Source organism: Rattus norvegicus, chromosome 8 (genome assembly GCF_036323735.1).
Source record: "Rattus norvegicus strain BN/NHsdMcwi chromosome 8, GRCr8, whole genome shotgun sequence".
In the NCBI taxonomy this organism is placed as follows: Eukaryota; Metazoa; Chordata; class Mammalia; order Rodentia; family Muridae; genus Rattus; species Rattus norvegicus.
In genome coordinates, this window is record NC_086026.1 from 62,394,276 (window position 1) to 62,419,876 (window position 25,601).

Consider the following 25,601-nt stretch of genomic DNA (forward strand, 5'->3'; position numbering starts at 1 on the left):
TTTATATTATAAAGCAGACCTGACTTTTTTCTGTATCTGATAAGCTGCAATAAGACTGATCAGTAAGCAGAAGTCTAGATAAAATGAAAACTGTAGTTAATAACCCTGCTACCTCTTTCTTCCCACTAACCAAAACACACATAGGCTGGACCTAGACCTCCCTGAACATGTGTAGCAGATGTGCAGCTTGGTCTTGGCTGGGTACAGAACAACTGGATGGGAGCTATCCTAAAAGCTGTTGCCTATATGTGGGATATGTTCTTCTAACCCGGCTGCCTTGTCTGGCCTCAGAGGATGCACTCAGCCTCAAAGACTTGATGTGCCAGGATGAGGGGATACCCAACGGAGGCCTTATGACAAGTGCTTCTTCACAGAAGGAGAGGAGAAAGGGGGAAGGGCAGTGGGAGGGGGTGACTAGGATGTAAAGTAAATACATGGAATAAAATAAAATTTAAACACTGGGCTGTGGGCAAACCTGTTAAACATTTCCTTGCTTAGTGATTGATGGAGGAAGGCTCAGTCCACTATGGGTGATGACATCCCTAGGCTGGTGGTCCTGGGTTTTAAAAGAAAGCAGATCAGCCATAGAGCCAGTCTATGAGGAACGAGCCAGTAAGCTGATCTCTTCCATGGCTTCTGCATCAGCTTCCTGCCTCCAGGTTCCTGCCCCATTTGAGTTCTTGCCCTGGCTTCTTTCAATGATTGACTATAACAGAGACACACACACAAAATAAACCCTTTCTTCCCCGAGTTTCTTTTGGTCATGGTGTTTTATCACAGCAATCATACCCTGCCTGAGACACCTGAGGTTGTCCTGACATCCACTGTACACTATGCATGGACACGCCCTCACTCATATACATCAACACACACGCTTAAAGTGTTTCCGTCCATCTTCTTGTCCTCAGAAACTTGTCTCTGAGGCATAAATATTTGTGAAAAGTCCTCTGTCTATTATAAAGCTGACTGCAAATCTTGAAATAGTAGTTGCTGAGCAAAAAATGACTCAAGAGATGCTACAGAACTCAATACTAACAGAAACTACAGAGATTAAAGTAATTTAACAAAGACAATCAAATTTACTCAAAAATAAAACCAGCATCAAACATGTTTTAAAGGCAAAACCAAACACACAAAAGACAAAACAAAAACCAAAACACAAGACCATATACTGATTAGTATTAAGAACAGGTTAGAAACAGCTAGTTATATGTGAATTGGACCCATTTATTCAATACAGGCTAAGGTATCACCAGACACAGAAGTTATCTGTAGAGAAATCATGTTTAAATTTTGACAATAACCTTAGCGCAAAGTATAAATCTAGCTGCCCTTATGCTACTTAGAAAAACCTATCAAACATCCACTATACAACCATGTCATCTGCTAGTCCTAGCCTGAGCCCTGCACGTGCTAGGAAAGCACTCCACTTTAGTCTGGGGATTTCTCTTAAAGGAATCAGACTTGGGTCAAGGCTGTAGTCTACAAATAAAAGACTGAACAAAGATAGAAAGAATCTAATATTTTCTTTTTTGTTTGAAATATTAAGGTTAAAAATATTAAATACTCAATTTTACTAGATAATGAATATCTAGAACATCCATGTATTTCTTGTTAATCATATTTAATATTTGGTAAACTTTTACATCCTTTATAATTTGCCTAAGGATGGTCATGAACCTAACACAATGAATGGGACTGTTATATATAAAAATTAATATACTGCATGCAAAGAGTCAAATCGCTTAGTTTTTAACACAATTAAAAGAAACAATCTTATTGAAAGACTTTAAAAGGACAATTGCTACCCCACCCCTGTCTGGTTCAGATTTCAGGAATAGCTTAGCTCTTACTGCCTTCAGGAAACTTCCTGGTCCCCTAGGCTCAAGTGAGACCCATCATTTCCTATGTCTGATCTTCCTAGCACATCTCCAGGCATGCCAACCACAGCATTCATCCATTGCAAATGTCACTACTATGTACTTACTCTTTGTAACCACAACTGAACTAAACTCTGTGGAAGCCAGGAATGGCATTTCCTGTTTAATCTTTTGTACTCTGCCTGCATTTATTATAGACAGCACATGATAGGCACTAAATCATTCTTTACAGAAAATGATATATGGAGAGAAATTATAATCATTCAAGATACAAGCGTATCTGGTATTTCATTTTATTTTGTTTTATTTTGCTTTATTTTATTTAGTGTGTGTGGGGTGTGTGTGTGTGTGTGTGTGTGTGTGTGTGTGTGTGTGTATGTGTGTGTACACCACTTAAGTTCAGGTCCTGGCAGAGGCCAAACGAAGACAACAGATACCCTAGAACTGGAGTTACAAGCACTTTTGATATTAGAAATTAAGTAGAATGTGGATTAAATAATGCAAAACATTTTTACTGTAGTTGTTTCCACCACAAAGATACTTTTTATCATTCAAACATTGTGACTACAATACATGGGCTGCTTGAAATGAAAATCATTTATGACCCCAAAGGCAACTACGTAAGTCAGTCTCCTGCTAAACGATAAACAAGCTTCAAAGTTTGTTAGCGATAAGGACAAGGACTGTGAGGTGCTCAACAGACCAAGGATGTCACAAAGACAACCAAACAAAGTCTGACTTTTCCTATGGACTTTTTTCTCTATTTTAGTAATAACAACAAAAAACCTAACATCTATGAATTCTATTCCACAGGCCCAAAAGGGAAAGAGAAGGAAAAGCCAGGGAAAACTAGACTGATTGTTAAACGGATGAAAATGAGGAAAGAAGCAGAGAAGAAAGCACGCTTCTGTCTGGATCTGCTGTGAGGAAGAAAGCACTAAGCTTGAGGCTTGAGGCGAAGCTGGGCTCACCCAGCACTAACCCTCCTGCACTATGAACACATTTCCTACCCCTGCCCCCACTTCAGCTGTTCCTGGGGAAAAACTAGGGTGCTCTCTTGTCTAAAGTTCACATGTGGGCACACTGTATTTTCACCATTTCTATCCTCTCCTCCTCTCCTCCTCTGTAGGAGCCTTAAAGAGAACTCAAGGATACATAATGTTCATTGTTACTAGAGAGGCAAGATCTGTCTCTGCTGTGCAAATTAAAGGGGTTAAATGATGAGCATCAGAACCTGGGCACGAGAGACAGCACTGTGGATGATTCCACAGAGGCCTAAGGCCAGTTCAAATTCTTCTGCAGCTGTGCAATGAACTGAAGAGGACAGAGATACAAACTGTGAAATCTTGTCACACTTCCCTGAAGAAGAACCACTGACCACAGATTTGGTCACTCTTCAGTAAATATGGCTTACCTTCTTACTGACAAAGTGTTTTTCCATGTAGTGCTATGATGAATATTTATGAACAGCAACAAAGTAAACTTTCAAATGAAACCAACTCATACTCATTCAAGACTCACAGCGATTCTCTAATTGCTCTATCGAGTCCCTTAAGACTGAACTCATCTCTGGAAACACCAAGTTCATAGCCAAAGAATATGCTTCTGGGAGAGTCGTGATAACCAGGATCAATGTGAGAATAGTTTATACTAAATGGAACCCAGAAAGAGCACAGCAACCAAATCTTTAAACATGCAGTGAGCTGATACCACAGAACCTCAGAAATCATTGTCTGTGACAGACAGAGAAAAGATGCAGCCCAACTGGAACAACGAGGGACACCTGTGCCTACATCACTTCTGTCAAGAGTAGTAGGTGCAGCCATTACTACTGTTAAAATTTACTATGATTGGTCTTCTAAATACTTGAGCTAAATTATAGTCTACTACTTGTACGTTATCATAAATCCTGCTTTCTATTCTAGGGATGATAAATAGGGCTGACCTTGTGTATCGATTCATCTTGAGTGACAGAGGATACGTTAAGAAGCATGACTTGGGCTACTTGGAAAGAAGTATAAATAAAACCCATCTTCCACAAGGACATGAAGCAGCGGCGGTATGTATCTGCTAACCACGGTCTAGTGCAGCTCCCATGCAACACCCAGCAATAGCTAAGACATTTTTGGTCTCAACTCAGCGCGTGGGGGATGTGCCACTCCGGGTAGCCACACATAATGTCAAAGTACCTTTAGCCCCCAACTGTCCCTATTACCTGAGCCAGAATACCAACAACCATAAAGCTAGTTAGGACATGGACCCAGATCTTCAGTCAGGCACCATCCACGTGCCTTCGTCACTGAAGTTTCATGTAATGCGTCTGAAACAGTAGAGCTAGGGGATCAGTTTCATTCACACTAATATTTTCTGTGATCATGGACATAAATTATTTAAGTTTTTTTTCTTCATCTGAGAGAACTCTTAAATATATTGAAGGAATAAAATCCTGCCCATAGGCTCTTCAACACAGAGCACTTCTTTACTATCAAGCAACCTGAGTAGCTTCCATCTTGCAGAGTTAACCAGCTGCCCTGAAATCAAACTGTCCTCATGTGATGTAATACTTGACTACCTTCCCTCTGAAGCCCCATCTTTCATTACAATGTTTTGGTCTCTTACAAGGTACACCTATCTCCTTTATTAATATCTGCTCCTAGCGTCTTTCAATCATCTATATTCTGTTGTTTCTTACATTATTCAATACCTCTTATACTTTTATTGATGTATCTGTAAAGAGTAGCACATCTTTCCCTTATACTTTTATTGATGTATACTTATACATCAATCAATTAAGAAATTCAGATAGTTAAAGGCTTTAATCTTTCATTAATACTGACAATGAGGACAGAACCTGGAGCTGCATTACTATAAAAGAGAAACATGAGAACTCATGCTTTCTGAGAGATAATTAAGAGCATAAAACTATTATAGAAATTAAAATGAGTCTATCAGCAAACACACCACATTAGCTGTAGTAGGAAATGCTACTATGTGGTAACAATATAGAAACAAGTAACAAAATGCCTTCTGAATGATGACTTAGGAACTGAACCTAGATCACACACTTTAGTGGCACAAACATGTTATATAATTTTTTAAATCCCAATAAAATTATTTCTACCCAAGGCGCTTATTAGTATATCTAAAAAAAAAAAAAAAAAAAAAGAAATCAGGAAACATTCAATATAGAAGGTTAGAACCAGATATAGAAGTATTGCTGATACTTTAAAGGTTTGTTCTTCCTTTTAAAGCAGTGTCATGCAAATATACAAAATAGGGCTGCAGAACTGTAAGAACCAAATGATGTTCTCCTCTAGAGTTAAATTATACAGAAACATCTGAATTCATGTTGTAAACCAAGTTATCAAAAGATCTATCAAGAGAGAGATCCCATATAGCAGTCTTTAATGGATGGGGATAGGAGGCAGTCTTCAACGTGAGCATTAAGGCAGCATGTGGACCATTCAGAAGTCGCACATGCACACCAAGGAACTTTATAAAGCAGTGTCTAGATTAATTTTTCTAAGTCACTTCTAAATATTAGAAACATGGCCTGAACCTAATAGCAAGTGGTTGAAGGTTTTAACATAACTACATTTTGGATAAGTAAAATTTTCCTTTTACCAATAAGCACAGTTTCTACAAAGACTAACTCAGTGTCTGTCTAGAGCATGGTTTTCTAAGAAGATAATTTGTTTGAGATCTTTAATATTTTCTGTGGACTATTCTTCAATGCTAGACTCCCTGGGCTACTTGAGGAATCCATCAACCTTTGTCTGCACATCAAAAATATTAACTTTATCTGTCATTGCTACCTAACCTCTATCCAGTGATTTAGAAAACCCATAAAGCTTAATATTCAATACAAGATTATTAGAATACATAGTACTCTGAAAAAATACTAAGTTAACTCACACTATTATTCAATTTACCATATTTCATTTAATTTTGGCATGGGAGCAAATAAATAATAGATAATAAACAAATGAACAGGTCTTAAATGGGAAGAATTTGGTTGTTTACATAGAAATTTTCTATTATTTTATTTGCTAATATGAAAAAATATGAAACTATAGCTTCCTCTTAAATTTCAGATTTTTTTTAAAAAATTACATTTATTTACAATATCCATTCATTCATATATTTGTGTAGGAGGTTATAGAGGAGGTGCCCACATGTGAAGAGCTATAGTATACATTACATACATTACTGGAAAAACTGTCAGGTGCGCTCTGAGATTACTGAGAGCTGGAAGTAATTTGGTCTCCTCACTTCAGACCCAAGTATGTTTATGCCAAGTGTCCTCCAACACCCCTTGTCTGGTGATGGGCACCCCAAGAGAAAAAGCATTGTACCTTGAGAACAGGTGGAAGATAAACAATTTCCAACAGAGGCTAGTAGTGTTTATAACTATGATATAAAAATGCCTGTGGTAGAAAGAAAAGCTCATCCACGGAGGGAAGGGCAATTGGGACTCCAGCTGACTGCTTAAACTTTCCCAGTCAGTCATTTCTGCTGGACATTGTGAGGGTCAGGTTTGATGATGCTATTACTATCTGTTGCTATTTGTTCTTTGACTTGGAAATCCTGCCCAAAGGGTGCTTTGGTCTATGTGGACTCCCTTATTGGGAACTTCATCTGGCTGCCTTAAAGAGGAGTGTCAGAAATAACATTATTGACTGTTCTCCAAACTGTGCAGTAAGAAGTCAGAAGAATTTACTGAAGTCAAGGTCAGAGGGTAACTTACTGGAGTCAGTTGTCTCATTCTTCCACACATCTCAGGGATGGAACTTGACTACTGCTGGCCCACCTCACCAACCCAGGTTTTTGTTTTCTAAAACAAGGCTTTGCTTTACATGTTGTCTTATAAGTCTCTTGGACACCCTAGGTCTTTAACTGATGGTGACTCTTCTCCTTCCTCAGCCTCCTAAGCGCTGGAATCTCAGGTATGTACCACCAGAATCAGGTTGGCAGAGGTAATTTTTAGTAGCATTCTCATCAAAACCCGTTGATATTTGATATCAATAAAACCCTGCCTGCTTGTATTTATCGTACTTTATAATTATTCAAGTATAAAGGATTAATAAGGAAGGAGAAAAAAGAGGAAAGAATGAGAAAACAGAACTTTTATATATCATAGTTATTTATGATAGCAGAAATTATAAATAAAAATAACCAAAGTCCTTAAAATAATCAGAAGACTATGAGATGCAGGCAAAACAAATACAAGTAAGGATTATATAGGGCATTAAAGGTAAAAAACAAAAAACAAAAACCATCTCTTGAAGTAAGAGTTTAGTGGTCACTGGACTCATTAAAATAGAAAGGGCCTATGAACGAGTTTTGTAGTTAATGAGACTAAGGTAAGAACACACCTCATCTTGTGTTTTGTATCTTCACTCTCTGATTCTTCAGAACTTCTGTGCTTATCTGGATCTGGAAGTGTGCTTGGATCAAATCCACCATCATCTTCATCACTCCAGTCCAGAAAGGCTTCCTCTTCATCTCTGGCCTAAGAGAACACAAGGAAAATCATGATGTACAAAGTCAACCGATCATTGGGACCATCAAGACATAAAAGGTTAGCTGACATAGTCAAGTTTCAATACAGACTCAAGTACTCCTCTGATATTCCCAAATTAGAAGAATTCATTATAAAGGCCTTGAAACAAGACTTGAAGAATTTCAACATTTCTAAAGACAAAGAAAATCTGTATTATTTCAAAATTAAAGTGAAATATAAACCAGAAATTATAACTCTATTGAGTTCCTTTAACTTACAAGAAGTTATCAGTTTTACTTTTTCCATGTAACTTAATTATCAAAGCACGAAGTTGTCTAATTCTCTTATACACAGAGAGAAAGTAAGAGAGAGAGAGAGAGAGAGACAGAGAGATTTCAAAACTACCAAAAGGATTATTTGAAAATATCAAAGAGCAGAAGTGAGAACATATGTGTCTGATTTCTATGGGAAATGTCTAAATTTAAAAACACAATCAGATCTGTAAGAAGTATCTTTATATCACTGGAATGTACGTGCAGAAATGAAGTGACGGGTTGGGGATTTAGCTCAGTGGTAGAGCACTTGCCTAGCAAGCACAAGGCCCTGGGTTCGGTCCCCAGCTCCAGATAAATAAATAAGTAAATAAATAAATAAATAAATAAATGAATGAATGAATGAATGAAACGAAGTGACTAAGAACACTGGGGAAGCAAAGTGGCGCTCTAAGTCTTCTGCGAGTAGTGGGCAAGGACTGACTAATGTAAGAGTGAGCGGCTACACATTCAAGGGATAGGCGTCATTTATATCAGGTTGGTTGCTGTAAGATTAGTTGGGCCACCTAGATGCAAATTACACACACATACATACACACACACATACACACACACATACACACACACACACACACCATACACACACACATATATATACTTGGATGTATATGTGTGTGTGTATATATACATATATGATTAAAATTTGAAAGTCGAAATAAGCTTCCTTTACTTAACATCTTTATAAATCTTTTTCAGACCAAGTAAGACAAACCTAATGATTTTTTTATTCAAATGATTAAGGCTAATAATGAATAAACTAATTCATTACTAAATTAGTTTGTTTTCAGCCATTGTTTCTTTACATATTTAGGCCATTTTCCCACTTGTACGAACAGGATAATGTACAAATGTGTCCTGGACTTCGTCAGGACTCTCCTAAGCTCTATTAATTTTTCTTCATTTCTCGTTCTAATTTTGAATAGGCTTATTTGTTCAAGATATTCAGGTGACCTATCCTTTTCTCCTAATACTGTGCTTTACACTCTCTAGCAATATGGGTGAATCCTTACGTATTCAGTTCTAGGATGCTCTGGTTGTTGTTTTCTTTCGTGGTTTATACAGTTAGCATCCTTCTGTGGACATTACTTGTTACTCAACAGTATCCTTCTTTCCATTAATTTGTTGAATATCTTTTTCTTTATTCCTTTAAATACCTGAAGTCTATGCTAAATTTCAAGGTAGCTAAAAGGCAGTTTCGACTGATTACCTTTTTCTTATTAATGAATTATATATCATACCTGCTATTACACATCTGATATTTTTACGAATAATAGTGTACTATAGAGAACATACTACAGAAACACTAGATTTTGTTCCATTTTCTATGGATAGCTGAGTTTATATTAAATCTGAATTAATCCATGGTAAGTATATAGATGCTTATCTGCTTTGTTCTCAAGCTTCCAAGTAGTGCTTTTAAAGCAAAACTTTCTAAGGGTCCCTTTGGAGTCTGTAAAACTTGACCAAATATTTAGGCAGTTGGTCCTACTGGCTTCTGAGGGTTTCTCTAATTTCTAGCTGCTCTTTTGGCTTTGAGAGTCATCTACAGTCTTAACAGTTCAAATAAATTACTTTGTTCAACTATAACATCTACCATTTAGTATAGCTTTTTAGTATTAATTATCTTAATTTAATAAAACAGGAATATATTAGTGAGCTGTGGTAGTCAGATCACACTTGATATTCCAATATAAATATTTATAAGATGATGGAATAAAACTTTACTGTGGAACAGGTTTATTTGGATTTTTAATACCTTCTGGCCTGTCAGATCATACCCACCATACTGTCTGTTCTCTTAGGCCAGAGATGACATTTATGACAATGACAAATGAATTCAAGGTAGCAATTCTTTTCAGAAATACAACTTCTAACTACTATCAATTTTAAAAAATTAGAATAAAAGACATTTTAGTACTAATCTTTTCTGTCTCTTAGCATCTTCTTAGGAGGATTAGAACTGTAAAGTTACAAATGTGTAACACCTGTATTATGGAAAAATATGCTGCACAGCTAATGCTTTTATCTAAAACACATTTTTTACTGTAAAAACTAAAATGCTATAAAAGTTACTCCTAGATTTCTGGGAAGTTTTAACTTGGATGTATACTCTCTCTGGTCATAACAACAAAGAAAATGTATATTCTAGCTATTCTGTCTTTTTGTAACTTCATAAATTGTTTAAAAGATAGTTTGTAAATATAATACCATCACTGTATTTCCTTTCTGACTCATTTTCACTAGCGACAACACAAGTATACTGCTGTACTGATTGCAGAATGTCACTGTGCTATAGAAGCGCTCTGAGGGAAAGGACTTAAGTACTGTGTCAGGAAAGTAATTAAACTGGACCAACAGAAATGCAACAAAGAACGTCACTGAAGAATAAAAATTTGAGGATGGCACCAGTACTTGTAAAACATTTTAGAGGTGGTGTGCGCCTTAAATCCCAGCATTCAGGAGGGAGAGGCAGGCAAATCTCTGAGTTTGAATCCAGCTTGATCTGCAGGGTAAGTTCCATGGCAGCCAAAGCTACACAGGGAAACCCTGTCTCAAAAACGGACCAAAGAAAGACCTAAGAACTAGCGAGCTCTTTCTACTGTTACCACTGAAGGATCTAGATCAGATTCATTTTCTCTGCCCAATAACAAATTAAGATAGGGAAAAATCTAAAATAAATCCTATAATGAAAAGCTAGTTTTAGACATGAAAGATAAACTTTGAAACTTACGAATGTCTTGTGACATAAATATTAGTTTTAGAAATATTTACATGTTCAAATCTTACTTGGTATAAAAAAATCAGATTCTAGACTAAAGTTATGTGGCAATTATTAACTTAGCTTACTATGTACAATAAACACATGGAGCACGCTTCTCAAATATGAATGCTTCAGGTATTCAAGTGAATCAAGGCATTACAAACTCATCAAAAAAAAAAAATCACCATCTTTGCTTTTCTTTAGAGAGAATAACAAACAGATTCCCCAGGCCCATTTATCTCTCAAAATATACTAAATGTGTACAGAAAAAAAAATCTAAAGGATTTTGGTTTTTACCTTGGTAATTAAAACACAATCTTAGATTGGTTATAATTTCCCTTTACTTTTTGGTAATGAACACATTTTATTGTAACTGTATCATTGCCAACTGAATTTACTAGTAACAGTGAAGTATATGTTTTGTATAATTTGAGCATATTTTCTAAGTAATTATACTTGTAATTTCCTGGCTATGTTTCATCTATAGAACTGTATTATTTAGCCATAATCAAGGCATAGTAAGCTGGTGGTATTATATGGCATATAATCATGCATCTTGCTCGGATCCTTCACTGGTGTATTTCAGGAGCTGTTAGCATTTATCCACTGACACTAGTAAGCACAAACACACTGCATTGTCTGGGCATACCGTAATATATAGTGCTGTCATATACATTATTGAAGAACAGCCTGCAAAGAAGTTGAATATTGTGTTGCAATTTTCATTATCTTGAAACAACATTCCCATGTCTTCCAGTCAAGGTCAGATGGCACTGTTCTCATAAGGTTATATGAATACTGCATGTTTGGAAAGGACAGGGACTCAAAAATTATCCTCAAAGAAGCAACCACAAGAAGCTATTACTCCATCAACTGGCTTGGATATCTTTTTGTACAAATCAGTTAAAACGTAAGATAATTTTTTTTAAAGACAACTCGGTGGTAATTCTGGTAAAGACTATGGTGCTGCTGTTATAAACCTGACTCCACTTTGTACTCTAGTATGAGATGTAACTTCAAAATCTATGCATCTTAGTGTTTAAAGAAGGAAGTCTGGTGGCTAGACAGATAAGAATCCATGTATATTTGAATCAGTGTATTATGTGGTATGCACTTACAGTAACATACCATGAGGAATACACCTGAACCAAATTCTCCCTGGGAACGTACAAAAGCTGAAACACACAGGAAAAACTAAAAGAAATACTTTAAGTTTTAAACACCATCAAGGGACTAGACTGATTTTTGAACTTGGATTCCCCATACATATGTTTTACCTTTTAAATAAAAATTTAAGTGTGGCCAACATCTATATATTTAAAAATAAACAACTAACAAGAATTGCTCTATAGCCACTATTCTTGGTAGCTTTTTTTTTATGCATATGGCTTTATGATTTAAAAAAAAAGTCATAGCCAAGTAGATCTATGCAAGCCACTTTCATTCTGCTTCAGGTTTTCTTGTTTGTTTGTTTTTTTAATTTTGTGTTTATATGTATGTGTAGATGCCTGAGAAGTGAGGGGTTCCTATGTGCCCATGACAGACAAAAAAAGGATGGTAAGTCCCCTGGAGCTGCAATTACAGGAGATTATGAGCTACCTTATGTGAGAACATGAAACTGAAAACGAATCCTCGGGAAGAGCTGCAAACTGCTTATTTTCTCTCCAGACCTACTTCACATTGGTTTCAATTAATGTGTACATTAGTGCTCTGAATCACTTCTCTGGATCATTAAATTGGGTGATATGATACATAAAAAAAAATTCTCGTCATGCTCAGTAAGTGGAGAGCTGCAGCTAAAGAAAAGAAGTAACTGTCTTTTATGTACAAAAGGTTTATTTCAGGCCACAAAGGAATTACACTACGGAGGAAGAAACCGAGACGGTATTCTGGGCAGCAGGCAAACAATAGTCAATGGTTTTATAAAGCTGAAAGCAGGACAGGTAAAACAGAAGCATCGCACATAGCTCACGTCTGAGTGTCTGCTCTATTAGAATGAGGCTTTGATCTTATTTTTGTTGTTAACCAGAACTAACAGACTTGGAGTGAAAACTGTAATCTCTTGAAATATTTCTGGTGATTACAATAATGAGTCAGCATGCCATATTATTTAGATCTGATCAAAAGAAATCTCAGCAAAGATATATAATTTCTTTGGTGTAAAGCTAAATTTGGTTTCAACTCCCTTATAATACTTAGCAACAAAAATAGTGAACCTTTACTATCTGTTGCAAAGAAATAATTTTGTATAATAAAACTAGTAAGCTTTTATCATGTTTATATTCCAAGGAGATCTGAACATAACTAAATAATACAGAAAAGTAAGTCATGTGCATACATGAAACAGATGTTATTCACTTAAAGATTGGGTTTTATACCATGGAAAGTTCCAAAAGAGTACTGAGTGGCTAAGAGTATACATTTCAAAACAGAGTTAATTTTACTCTCTGGTGCTTTGTAAAACTAGCTCCAGCATACATACTTTAATTAATTAGACCAATGGTAACTTCTGTTACCTAAAGTAACTATTTCAGGTCTGGTTGAACTTAAATTACAAGTTGTCTAAAATTTCATTTATCACCTAATTTTAAAAATCCCCCCAAAGTAAAATAGACCCTAGAATATAAACTATAATTATAAATTCATTTTTTTCTACTGATAAAAAGTATGTGTGGAGGGTACACTAGAGAGATGGTTCAGTGGTTAGGAGCTGGAAGAGAACCCAGATTAGGTTCCCGGCACCAGCAGTGACCCACAACCATATTTAACTGCAATATCATGGAAATGCATGCCCTCTTCTGGCCTCTACAGGTAACATGCATGCACGTGGTGCACATGCACACACACACACACACACACACACACACACACACACACACACATTAAAATGAACACATCCTAAAAACCAAAAGGGACAAATCATTCCATATTCTTTATAGCAATAAAAAAACTGTTCTTGCTCAAAATAAGGATTTTTCAGGAAAATTAAAATTCTTTTTAAATTTCACAACTATTTTACTAAAATATCACAGTTGCCTTTACTAGAAAAATATTTTATAAAACAACATGCCTATGAGAACAAAACATTTTCTAAGATATTTTACATTCTGAATCCTATTAACTGTGCTATTTAGTCATAATGTTTTATTAAATCTGTTCCACTATTCATTTTAGGATGAAATTTTCAAATTTAACTGATCTGAATAACATTAAAATCAGAAAAATCTATGATCTTTAGCCTGATAAACAATGGCTTGTGCTGGAGAGATAGCACAGAGGTTAAGAGCGCTGATTGCTCCTCCAGAGGTCCTGAGTTCAAATCCCAGCAACCACATGGTAGCTCACAACCATCTGTAATGGGATCTGATGCCCTCTTCTGGTGCGTCTGAAGACAGCTACAGTGTACTCACATACATAAAATAAAAAAAAAAAAAAACAAAAAACAAAAAAAACCAAAAAAAACAAAAATAATGGTTTGTAATTAAAGACTGATAAGTCTCATTTAAGAATGTAATAAACATTTAAAATTCTTCTAGATTCTTCACCTTAAGTGCTGCATACCCAGAACAGACGTGATTTTTAGTTAATACCAAATTCCTATCTTTCCCTTAAAGACAACGACAAGGGACTCAATTGGTAAAGTGAGGACCTAAGTTAGAACCCTAGTATTTATAAAGCCAGCCATGACAGTGCACCTGCAATTGCACAGGCGGGGACAGTCAAACTAGCCAATCAGCAAGTAGAAAACTTACCAGCCACCTAACCCCCATGGTTATAAGTCACAAACTAATATGGAGAGTGACCTAGGAAGATACCCAGCGTCAACCTCAGGCTTCTGTGCATGGATGTACACTCACACGTAAACATGTACACACAAATACAACACAAATGTTCAGTCTTGTTCACTATAAAACTGCTCATTACAACATCCATTAAAACATGTTTGTACTTACAATATCTTTTTTTACCAAAAAGTCAATTAACCCAGTTTATAATTTTAATACCAGGTAATTAGGATTTGATGAAATTCTTTTGCACAATGATGACTACGTGCTAAATTTTTCTATCCTTCCTTTGACATTTTTCCATAATTCTTTTATGAACAGGGGTGCAATAAAGATAATTTTCCATTTAACAAGACAAAAACCAAAATAACAACCAAAAAAAAAATGTTTAGCTCACACAGGAGAAACACAATCTGAAGTGCATATCTGAAAATCATAACTAATTTACCCACTGTATATATTTGTATAAAATTCCCCTTTTTTTTCTTTCTTCCTCCCTCCCTCCCTCCTTCCCTCCTTCCCTCCCTCCCTCCCTCCCTCCCTCCCTCCCTCCCTCCTTCCCTCATGTTTGCTTATTTTACAAGGTTTTGGGTAGTTTTCACTGGTTGGTTGGCTTTTGTTTTGTTTTTTGTTGTTTGTTTTGTTTTTGTTTTTAAATTGTCCTGGTCACTTTTCTCTCTGCCTAGAGACCTATCACCAAGTATTGGGGAGATTTCTGATTCCACACCCGCTATTTGCCAAATTCAAGTGACTAGCACCATAATCCTAAGCATGAATTATTATAACACTGTATGATTATATACTCAGTTTTATTGGAACTGTGTGTTTTAATAGATAACTTTCAAGACGCCTTGAGGGTCTCAAACTATAATATGGAATATAACATTAGGACTATGTGTGGCACGATGACGAGAACTCCCTCACACTACACTTTGAGGTTAAAAGTACAAAACTGGAACATTTTGACATTTTGCAGAAGTCTTCATTTTCTTGAGAAAGTGGTTAAGCTACCTACTGACCATACGTAACTTGAGGAAGTCTATGCTGGAAGATTCTGAGTATTTTTTCACACAGAGACTTTAATCTGTCAGACCATTCTGATTTCACTGACTATAGTCTAATCTCAATTATGTAAATACCTGTGAGGAGCTCCTGCGAAGCATCCTTGAAGGCCTGCAGGAGAGGTCCTGGGGTGGAGAATGAAGGAATATGCCATCTTACCAGATTTTAAGATTAAAACATTTCTCTAAGTACATAAAGTTGATCACAGAGCAGTGCTGGCCTAAAATGCAATTCCTGTCACCATAAGAGATGGGTAATGAAGAGCACAATGTCTTGCAATCGTGGTAGCCAGCATGAGTCAGAAGAGCTCAAGAGGCATCCTGGGAGGATGGTGCATGTGGGGTGTCTTCATGAAAGGCAGGGCATGAGTCAGATGACCTTTGAATACTGAGTAGTAGACAGAGACATGGAAAGAAAACTGCATGTAGAAATGTCCCAGCCATGAAGACAATCAGGAGAAGGCTGACTAAGCAGATGTGTACGTCTGAGGAAATAAGGAAGCTGTCATATCTACCAGGTCAGACTAAACTTTAACATGCCCCCCCTAAAGCACAACCCGTACATATCATTTTTCTTTCTTGGTGTTTTTAACTCTTTGATTCACTCAGTATCCTCATGGTATCCCGTTTGTAACTATATTAATTTACTCATAGTTTTTTACAAATATTATCACGGGTTTTGAGTCCTCTATGGATTACAACTTAATATAAAAAACAAACACATTTATATTTTGGATTGTTAAACAAGGTCATGTTATATAAAAGTTTACTGAATCAGAATCAATGAGGAAGTATGTACACATTTTTAAGTAGGAGCATGTTGTTTGTCGGTTTTCTTTTTTTTTTTTTTTAGCAAAAAAAGAATATTGCAAGAGAAATATACTCAATTCCAAGATATCTTACTAAACCACAGCAATAAAGACAACATGACTAGCACAAAAGCAGACATATAGAGTAGTATAATAGAATACAGGACCCATATGTAAGTCCAACTACCTAATTTCTGAAAAGAGGTAAAAAAATATACTTTGGAGAAATGACGACATATTCAAAAATGGTGTTGAGATATCTGCATATCAACATGTGGAACAATAAAACTAGATCTTTATCTCTTTTACCTCACAAAAATCTCTAAATGGAAATGATCACAACATTAGACCAAATACTCTGAAAGTACTAGAGAAAAGAGGTTATGTTTTAACACAGAGGCTCAGGTAGACCCTAAGTAGGAATATGGAAGTGAAAAGGTAAGGCCAGCAATCAAAAAAAAAAAGGGATCTCATGAGACCACCACCACCACCACCACCACCACCACCACCACCACCACCACCACCACCACCACCAACAACAACAACAACAACAACAACAACAACAGTCAAGAGTGGCTGAGAACAAAAACTCCGGTGACCGCTCATGCTGGTAAGGATGTGGAATAAGGGAACATTCCTCCATTGCTGGCGGGAGTGCAAACTGGGAAATCAATCTGGCAGTTCCTCAGAAAATTAGAAATAGTTCTACCTGAAGATCCAGCTACCACTCCTAGACTTATATCCAAAAGATGCTCCACCATACTACAAGGACACGTGCTCCACTTTTTCACAGCAGCTTTATTCATAATAGCCAGAAGCTGGAAACAAACCAGATGTCCCTCAACCGAAGAATGAATACTGAAAATGTGGTTCATTTACACAATGGAATACTATTTAGCTATTAAAAGTGAGTATATCATGAATTTTGCAGGCAAATGGATGGAATTAGAAAATATCATCCTGAGTGAGGTAACCCAGACCCAAAAGGACATGCATGTTACATACTCACTGATAAGTTAGTATTAACCAAAAAGTAGAGAATATCATGATACAACCCACACATCATAAGAAGTTTAACAAGAAGGAAGGCCCAAGTGAGTATGCTTCCATCCCACTTAGAACATGGAAGAAAATAATCACAGGAGGCAAGGGGAGGGAGGGAGCTGGGAGGGAGAGGGGAGAGGAAAGAGAAAGGGTTGCCCCCTTTCTCTTCAGGAATGAGAGAGAAGCCCAGAGGGCCAAGACAATGAATGGAAATATGTAGCTGCAGGGAGTGGGAGGTAAGGGGGGAGGACTTTAGAAATTCCCAGAGACCCGGGATGTGAGAGGCTCCCAGAACTCAATGGGGATGACCTTAGCCAAAATGCCCAATAGTAGGGGGTGGAACTCAAAAAGACCATTTCTGGTAGATAGACAGGGCCCCCCAGTTTGAGGTGTGGAGCCACCCATTCAGTTTAAAAATTTTTTGACCCAGAATTTTTCCTGTCTAAAAGAAATGCAGGGACAAAAATGGAACAGAGACTGAAGGAAAGGTCACCCAGTGACCAGCTCAACTTGGAATCATCCCATGGGCAGGCTTCAAACCCTGTTGATGCCATGCTATGCTTTTGCAGACAGGAGCACAGCATGGCTGTCCTCTGAGAAGCTCTACCAGCAGCTGATACAGATGCAGATACTCACAGCCAACCATTGAAACTAAGGTCAGGGACCCCTTTGGAAGAGTTAAGGGAAGGACTGAAGGAGTTGACTACAACCCCATAGTAAGACCAACAATATCAACTAGCCCAGATCCATGGGAGCTCCCAGAGACTAAGCCACAAAAGAGAACACACGCGCTGGTCAGTGGCTCCCAGCACATATAGAGTAAGGACTGCCTTGTCTGGGTTTAGAGGGACAGAATGTGGCTAATCCTGTAGAGACTTGATGCCCCAAAAGGGGGAAGCAGAGGGTCGGGGGAGGCAGAAGGTGGGAGGTGGGAGTGGTTGGGGTAGGGTGGGAGGGGTGGATGGGAAAGAACCCTTTCAAAATCAAACGGAAGAGGGAATGAGGTGAAGAACTCTTGTAGGAGGGTCTGGGAAGAGGGAAAACATTTGGAAAATAAATTAAAAATGTGATTAAAAGAAATAAAGTATAAAAAAACCCTAACCATGTTATATCACTATTAATGAATAATAACTTCAGACATATCTGAGCTATAGCAAATTTCCCATTATTAAGGTAAAATAAATAGCACTTTCTGATAAGCTCTGGAGAGTACAAACAAAAGTCACAGTGTTTTGAAGACTTCTGTTCGGCTAATGGAAGGATGGAGCATCATTCCCGAGGATAAGGAAGATCATGGCAATAACATATTTGGGGCACAAAAACATGAAGCTTGCATTTAAATACACTGAGATTCTCACTTAAACCCAAATAGAGAGGTCAAATAGACAAGTGCCTAGACAAATATAGTTGTCAAAGGAATCTAGTCGATGTGTCAAACAGGTGGTCAAGAAGCCACAGGGACCCTATGGCAGCTATGATTCTAGCTCAACACATTCATAAGTGACAAAGCTATGACATAGTTTTGAAATGTAAGGTACCCTGTTAGATACATGTTTATTAGTTTATATAATTTACTAAAATAGAACTATATGAATTTGATACAATTATGTATATGTGCAAATACTGAAAATTATTCCCAGTTTTCTAGGTAGGGAAAAATGCATAAATGATCATACAAATTCTTAAATTTCAGCCTTCTAGTATATATCCACATTTTACCAGAATTCTCTATAATGAAAGTAAAAATATTAACTGTCAAAACGCCTGTAAAAATATTTTAATAGGTTTAGCATACCTCATAAAAAGCATAATTTTAGAAACTAGAATAACTACTGAACTTTTCTTAATACAAAAAAATCTTTTGGTAAAATCACAGAATATCAAGCAAGAACAAAATTGAGATTTTGTGATCTGAGGGTGAAATACATTTAAAAACACATTTTTTTAGTTTTCTTTTTGATATCCATATTGACGACTCACAGTCTGTTCAAATTTAGGGCAATGTTTATATATTAAGTAACCTTCAGAAGGGTACCAGGCCCCCCTCCCCCACCAAACAAAACAAATACTAATAAAAAATTTCTCAGTAAAAATATGTGATGAAATATGTCAAGTTTCAGGAAGGTTCAAAAATATCAAATATGTGTTATTCTAAAAGATTCCTCTGACATTTAAATATTAGATTTGAACATTACACAATGAAAAAAAAAAGTGCTTCCAGAATTGAGCTCATTCACTAGAAAGGACTGAAATGGGAAAGTGTTTTTCACTTTTAATGTTCACATGGTCATAAATTCCCGGGACCATATCACACCTGGATATACATAACCCAAGGGATCTAGGTCAATGTAAAATAGAGATAATTGTGTGATCTATGTTTATATACGCATTATTTTTAACAACTAAGTTACAGAATTAATCTAAGTATCCATTAATAAATAAGTAGAGGAGCTGGAGAGATGGCTCAACAATTAAGAGCACTGACTGCTCTTCTAGAGGTCCTGAGTTCAATTCCCAGCAACCACATGGTGGCTCACAATCATGTAATGGGATCTGATGCCCTCTTCTGGTGTGTCTGAAGACAGCTACAGTGTACTCACATACATTAAATTAAAATTAAATAAATAAATAAGTAGGTAAAGAAATGTGATATAAATAATCAAAGTTTATCCACCTATAAAAGTATAACATTATGCCACCTGCAAAAATGAATGAAACTAGAGATCGTCATGTCAAGTGAAATAAGCCAGGCTCAGAATGGCAAATTTCTGTCATTACACTGAGTTACTCAAGAGCAGTTTATCAGGACTAACACATGATAGGTACTTCAAGACCTAGAGAGCAAAACAATGAGTCCTTCTAGGATCTTCCCACCTCTTGGTATTGAATACCCTCTATTATTCATTAAATTATTTAGCTAGGTCTCCTGTTACCCTTTTGCGTGCCAGTAAAATTTAACATATTATGTATTCTCAAAAACATGTTCTCTAAAAACTCTAATAAAGCCAAATAAATGCTCTGTGATGATTAGAGTTTTCTTACAGTCTAACTACTGTTGGAAATGTTATATAGAATAAACCCACACATCTACAAATGTTATATAGAAAAGTTTGCAAGAACATTATTACCTCGTAGATAAGAAATAAACTGGAACTGTAAACCTGAAAGGGAGGCTGTAAGATATCTAGTCCAGAACACTGGAGTCACTGTAGATTTGTTCAGTGCCACAGTGACCTCTGCCAGCATCAAAACAAGAGATCAGAATGTCAGACCTTAGACATACTAACTCTAAGTGGAGCGGTTGTAGTATCTTAATTATGCGTACTGTATAAATGCATGTAAGCTCCTTCCACCCAAATACTTAGATGGGAGAGACAAAGGAAGGAAGTGCTAGATCTAACTTTCAGCTACTAAGTGACAACATACTCTGGATTTCACTAATCCTAGGTATCTCAAGGTAAATTTACCTTAAAGGACGCATGTAACAGCAATAATTTGCATCTTTGAAAGTGATCACGGCTCACTACAGAGATGTATAATCCTCATAGTAGCTCTGAAAGGCTGACAATGCAGGGTACATCGCTGCTGTTATCACAGAAGAAGAAACTAGAGTTTAGAAGATATGTCCTGGTCTACAAAACTTCTGGGCCAGAAATGAACTTCCAAACCCCTTGTTCTGAGAGCAACTCAAGAGCTTGGCAGTTACTGATTAAAGGGAGACCCCCTAACCTATTATCAGATAATTACAATGGAGAAGAATTCACAGCATGGATGTTTTCATCCATTCTAATGTATCCACTGTTGCTTAGGGACTATTTGTTCTTTTTCTTCCTTCATTTTGTTTTTCTCAAGGAGCACTATAAAACACCAAGTAGCAGTTGTACGGAGAAGGGCAAAACATTTAAGGGTAAGTGGACTTTAGGAAACAAAAGTTCAATAGTAGTCATGTTTACAACTTATATACCAACCATGGTTTGTTTAGGTTTTTTTTTTTTTTTTTTTTTTTTTACTCAGTGAAGCTCAAGTCTTCTTGGAATATACTTTCTGGCTTCCAAAGACAGTTGAATTAATATAAACAAATGGAGGGACTTGAAAGTGTATATTTCCAATGTAAAAACAAAAATGATGTCTTTGTGAGTAAAAGGAACTATAATATGCCTGTAATATGGGAAAGTGATGCACTTAGGCCAGATCAAGATGGGTAAAGTAAACAGTCAATACTAAACCTACGAGTAATCATCTTCCAGCCCAAAACAGATAAGTACTATGATTTTGATAAGGGAATTTAAAGTCTTGTATATACTATTTTGTAATATTTTCCAAGCTACAGAACCACCAGAACTATTCATTTTCTTATTTGAGAGAAACATATAAATTTTAGGAGATGAATCATTACATTTCTTGGAACATGGGGATCTTAAAATTATATATATGAATAATATAAATTAACTTTCAGAGCCGGCATTTAAGCTACTTTTTAGGGGTTACAGTTCTTATTGCTTATGAAAGTCAATCACAATATCTTACATTTGAGAATCCAAACTTAAACACTGAGCTGACAGCACTCTCTGAAATCTAACCTACCTCTTCATTTTCAATAAGCAATGCTAGCTGAAGCTTGCTGAGTGTGGTGTTCCTCCTGTTATCACATGAAGATGAATTTCTGGGCGTATCGATAAGAAGTTCTCTGGATAAGGTCGGCTGAAGAAAGAAAACCTACCCTAGATGTGTGGTACCAAACACCGAGCTAGACTCCGACGGAACAAAGCGGAGACCAGGCTAAGGATGGCCATTCCATCCGCTTCTCGACTGAAGAAGGATGACGTGTGAGCGGCTGCCTCCAGCTCCTGCTATTTTGGCTTCTTTCTCAAACCACGAGTCAGAATAAAGACTTCCTTCCTAAAGTGCCCTGGTCAGGTATTCCGCCAAGGCAATGAGTATACACTTATATATTTAAGAACGTGCACAAAATACAAGCACACAGTCTAATAAGAGGTCACAACCACATAACCAACCAAATCAGGAATCAGAACTCAGACTCCCTAGAAATCTCCCGTGGAAACCATCTGCCTTCTCAGTGGTAATACCCCACCCCTAAAATCAGTCCTGTATCCTAACTCTAACCCTAAATGCTAGTTTTGCTTTGAGAAAGAACTTACATAGAGTATTATACATTAAGTCTTTACCTGTCTTATTTTGCTCAATTTTTATTTGTGAAATTTGTTCCTGTTATACTATATAGCAATGACAGACAGATAATATTATAATGTATGGCTATACTACAATATATTTACTCTATAATTTGGTTAATTTCCGATGTTTGATGATCATAACTAGTGTTGTTACGTGAACAGTTTTTGGCATAAGCATTTATGCATTTCTTTGGTTAAATACCTAGACCAGAAGTATGGCACACTGCACAGCCAAATATTCACTACAGCAAACTACCAACATTTCTCCAAAATGCTTGCATTAAGAAGAAAAAGTAAACCTCAGGGAACTAGAGTGAGGGGGAAGAATTCACATGCGTACACATCTTCAAGGGTTTAGAAGAGGAACTAGAGATAAATTCAGATTAAACTCATTCTACTAATCCCTCTTAAACACCCTCCATACTGCCAAGGCAATACAAGTAGGATTTGTTAAGAGTAAAATCTCAAGAGACAAAAGACTCCTAAATAAGGCCAAAAGACCGTTCTGGAGCCTACGACAGAACACTGAGGATGCTTTCACTGCACTGGTTAGACATGACCTGACCCAGATCAGTTGATTGTCTGAGTCCAGCTTCTTTCAGCAGTCGGATGGTTACAATGCCTCCACTTCTCTCATAACTTACTGCTTAAGATAACCTTGAGGAAAGCATTCTGAAAGGCTAGCATGCCAGATGCTGTGTAGAACGGCTACACCATACACCATAAAAATAACAAATTCAAGAGTTGTCTTCAAGTCAAGAAATCGTCCAATCCTATAATATGTCAATAATAAAAAAAAAATTGAAAGGAAAATCTTTCTGCATGAAATATTATAGATACCTGGCAATATTTTTTCCTCAAAGCAAGAAAATATAGCAAAGATAAATCACTTATTGTTGATAACAATAACAATGGCAACAAAATTTTAGTTTCCAAGTATTTTTACCTATAATTCATTAGACAGCCCAAAAAAAAAAAAAAAATCTAACAAACAAAAACCATGTCAGAGAGAAAAAAAAAAATTCTCCTTGGTGGTATTTTAGTCATGTGATTACCTGGAGAGAGAAATTCTTCTAGTAACTGACTTTAGCTTCTTTGGAGCAGTAGCGCATGCTGCTCTCCACTAAAGTCTTTAGGCTTTAAAGGAAGAAACAACAGAGCAGCTCTGTAACTCTATAGCCACGCATAACAAAGAAAAAAAAATCCTCAGAAGTCTCCATATTCACAAAACCTAACCACTAACACAAGAGGCAGTAGACACCACAGATTCTTAAAAACAGAACATCGCTTTGCCCATGACCCACCTCCAAAGCCAAGGACACGTTTTAATAATCAGTGCAAAGCTTACTATGCTTTGTCAGCTGTACTCCTCTATCTGTTTTTATTTCCTATTGACTCTTCCCGCTTTAAAGAGATAAGGCAGAACCTGTCTGAGATTAAGGGCATTTCCAACCACATTTATCTCTTTGGGAAACTTACTGAGCAGACTACTCTTGAAGGAAAACAAAAATTTTACATGTGATACAGTAAAAGAGTTTTGTCCTTTGGGGAAGCAAGAAATACCTCATTACACTGACTAATAGCAACTGCCCTAAATGAGTCCTTTGATTTCTAAATGAACTGCTTTAACACCTTGTATGGAAAAAAATAGAAAACAAAAGTACAGAGGGTCAGGAATTTGAACAGAAGTGTGCAGCAGTGGGGAATGGGGAACTGGGGGTAGCCACCAGCAAGTCCCAGATGCCAGAAAAGCAAGAGGCTCCCTGGACCCAACAGGGATGAAATTAGCTGAAATGCCCAACAATGGGGAAGGAAAACCTGTAGAGGCCGTATCCAGAGCTTAAGAAAGGCCCCCAGTTGGGGGATGGGGCCACCCACTCATCTCCAAATTTTTAATCCATAATGGCTTATGGGACAAAGTGTGGAGCAGAGACTGAAGGAAAGGCCATCCAGAGACTGCCACACCTGGGGATCCATCCCATATAATGGAAAGGAAAACTAAGGAAAGGGGGTAACATTTGAAATGTTAATAAAAAAAATCCAATTTAAAAGAAAAAAAAAGGGAAGCATAACAGAAAACCACCACACAGAAAGATTACATTTTAAAGAAGCTTCTTTATGGGTTCATCAAAATTAGAAACTGCCAATCATATGAATAGTGGGGGCTAAATTTAAATTTGCCAGTTCTGTTGGTTGGCTTGTGTCAACCTGTCAGATCTAGATAGCTGAAAAGAAGAGATCTTCATTGAGGAAAAGGCCTCTACAAGACTGGCCTGTTGGCAAATTTGTGGGGTGTATGAGAGGGCAGTGCAGCCCCTGCTAGATGGTCCTGGGCTGCATAAGAAATCAGGTTGAGCTCTCTTGCTCTTACCCTCTTGCCCCTTTGTCCCTTCTCATCCCATTCCCCTCCCCCCTTCTCTCCACATGCTCATGGCCGGCCTCTACTCTTCTATTTCTCTCTATTTCCTCTTTCCCCTCTCCCCTCCTTCTCCCTCTCCTTCTGCCTCTCTGTCTCTGTCTGTCTATCTGTCTGTCTGTCTCTGTCTCTGTCTCTCTCTCTCTGCCCTACTACCCTCTACTACCCTCTTAACTCCCCTCCCCATGCCCTGAATAAACTCTATTCTATACTTTAAAAAAAAAAGAAAAAAAAGAAAGAAAGAAATCAGGTTGAGCAGGCCCTTAGGAGTAAAACAGGAAGCAGTGTCTTCAGAGCCTGCTTGAGTTTCTGCCATGAGTTCCCTCCAAATGCCCTACAACTCTAAGCTGAAATAAACCCATTCCTGCACAAGTTGCTTTTGGTGATGGTTTTCACCACAGCAATAGAAGCCTAAGTAGGATGCAGACTCTTCTATAGTATATGCTGGAGTTTGCATTTATTATAATGTCAGTCGGACCTTTTTCACATTAGTAATTTCCCTTGTATGGCAGGGGCCTCTGGTGGTCACACTTAGCTTTGCAGGATAAGGGATAGACAGGTTAACTCGCCCTTTTTTTTTTCCAAAAAAAAAAAAAAAAAAAAAAAAAAAAAAGATATTTTCTTTATTTACATTCCAACTGCTATCCCCTTTCTTGGTTTCCCCTCCAGAAAACCCCTATCCCACCCTCCTTCCCCCGTCTCTATGAGGGTGCTAACCCACTCACCCACTCCCATCTCCCTACCCTGGCATTCCCCTACACTGGGGCATCGAGCGTTCACAAGACCAAGGGCCTCTCCTCCCACTGATGCCCAACAAG

At 37.2% G+C, this 25,601-nt stretch overlaps 1 protein-coding gene across 1 annotated transcript in view; it reads right to left on the minus strand.

Annotated features, from left to right (window-relative positions):
• The window catches only part of Ddx10 (DEAD-box helicase 10), a 154,710-nt gene that overhangs the window by 9,400 nt on the left and 119,709 nt on the right, over positions 1 to 25,601 (minus strand). The window contains exon 17 of the mRNA NM_001106820.1: positions 7,256 to 7,392. Coding sequence (NP_001100290.1) covers positions 7,256 to 7,392 — 137 coding nt within the window. The remainder of the gene's footprint in view (positions 1 to 7,255; positions 7,393 to 25,601) is intronic.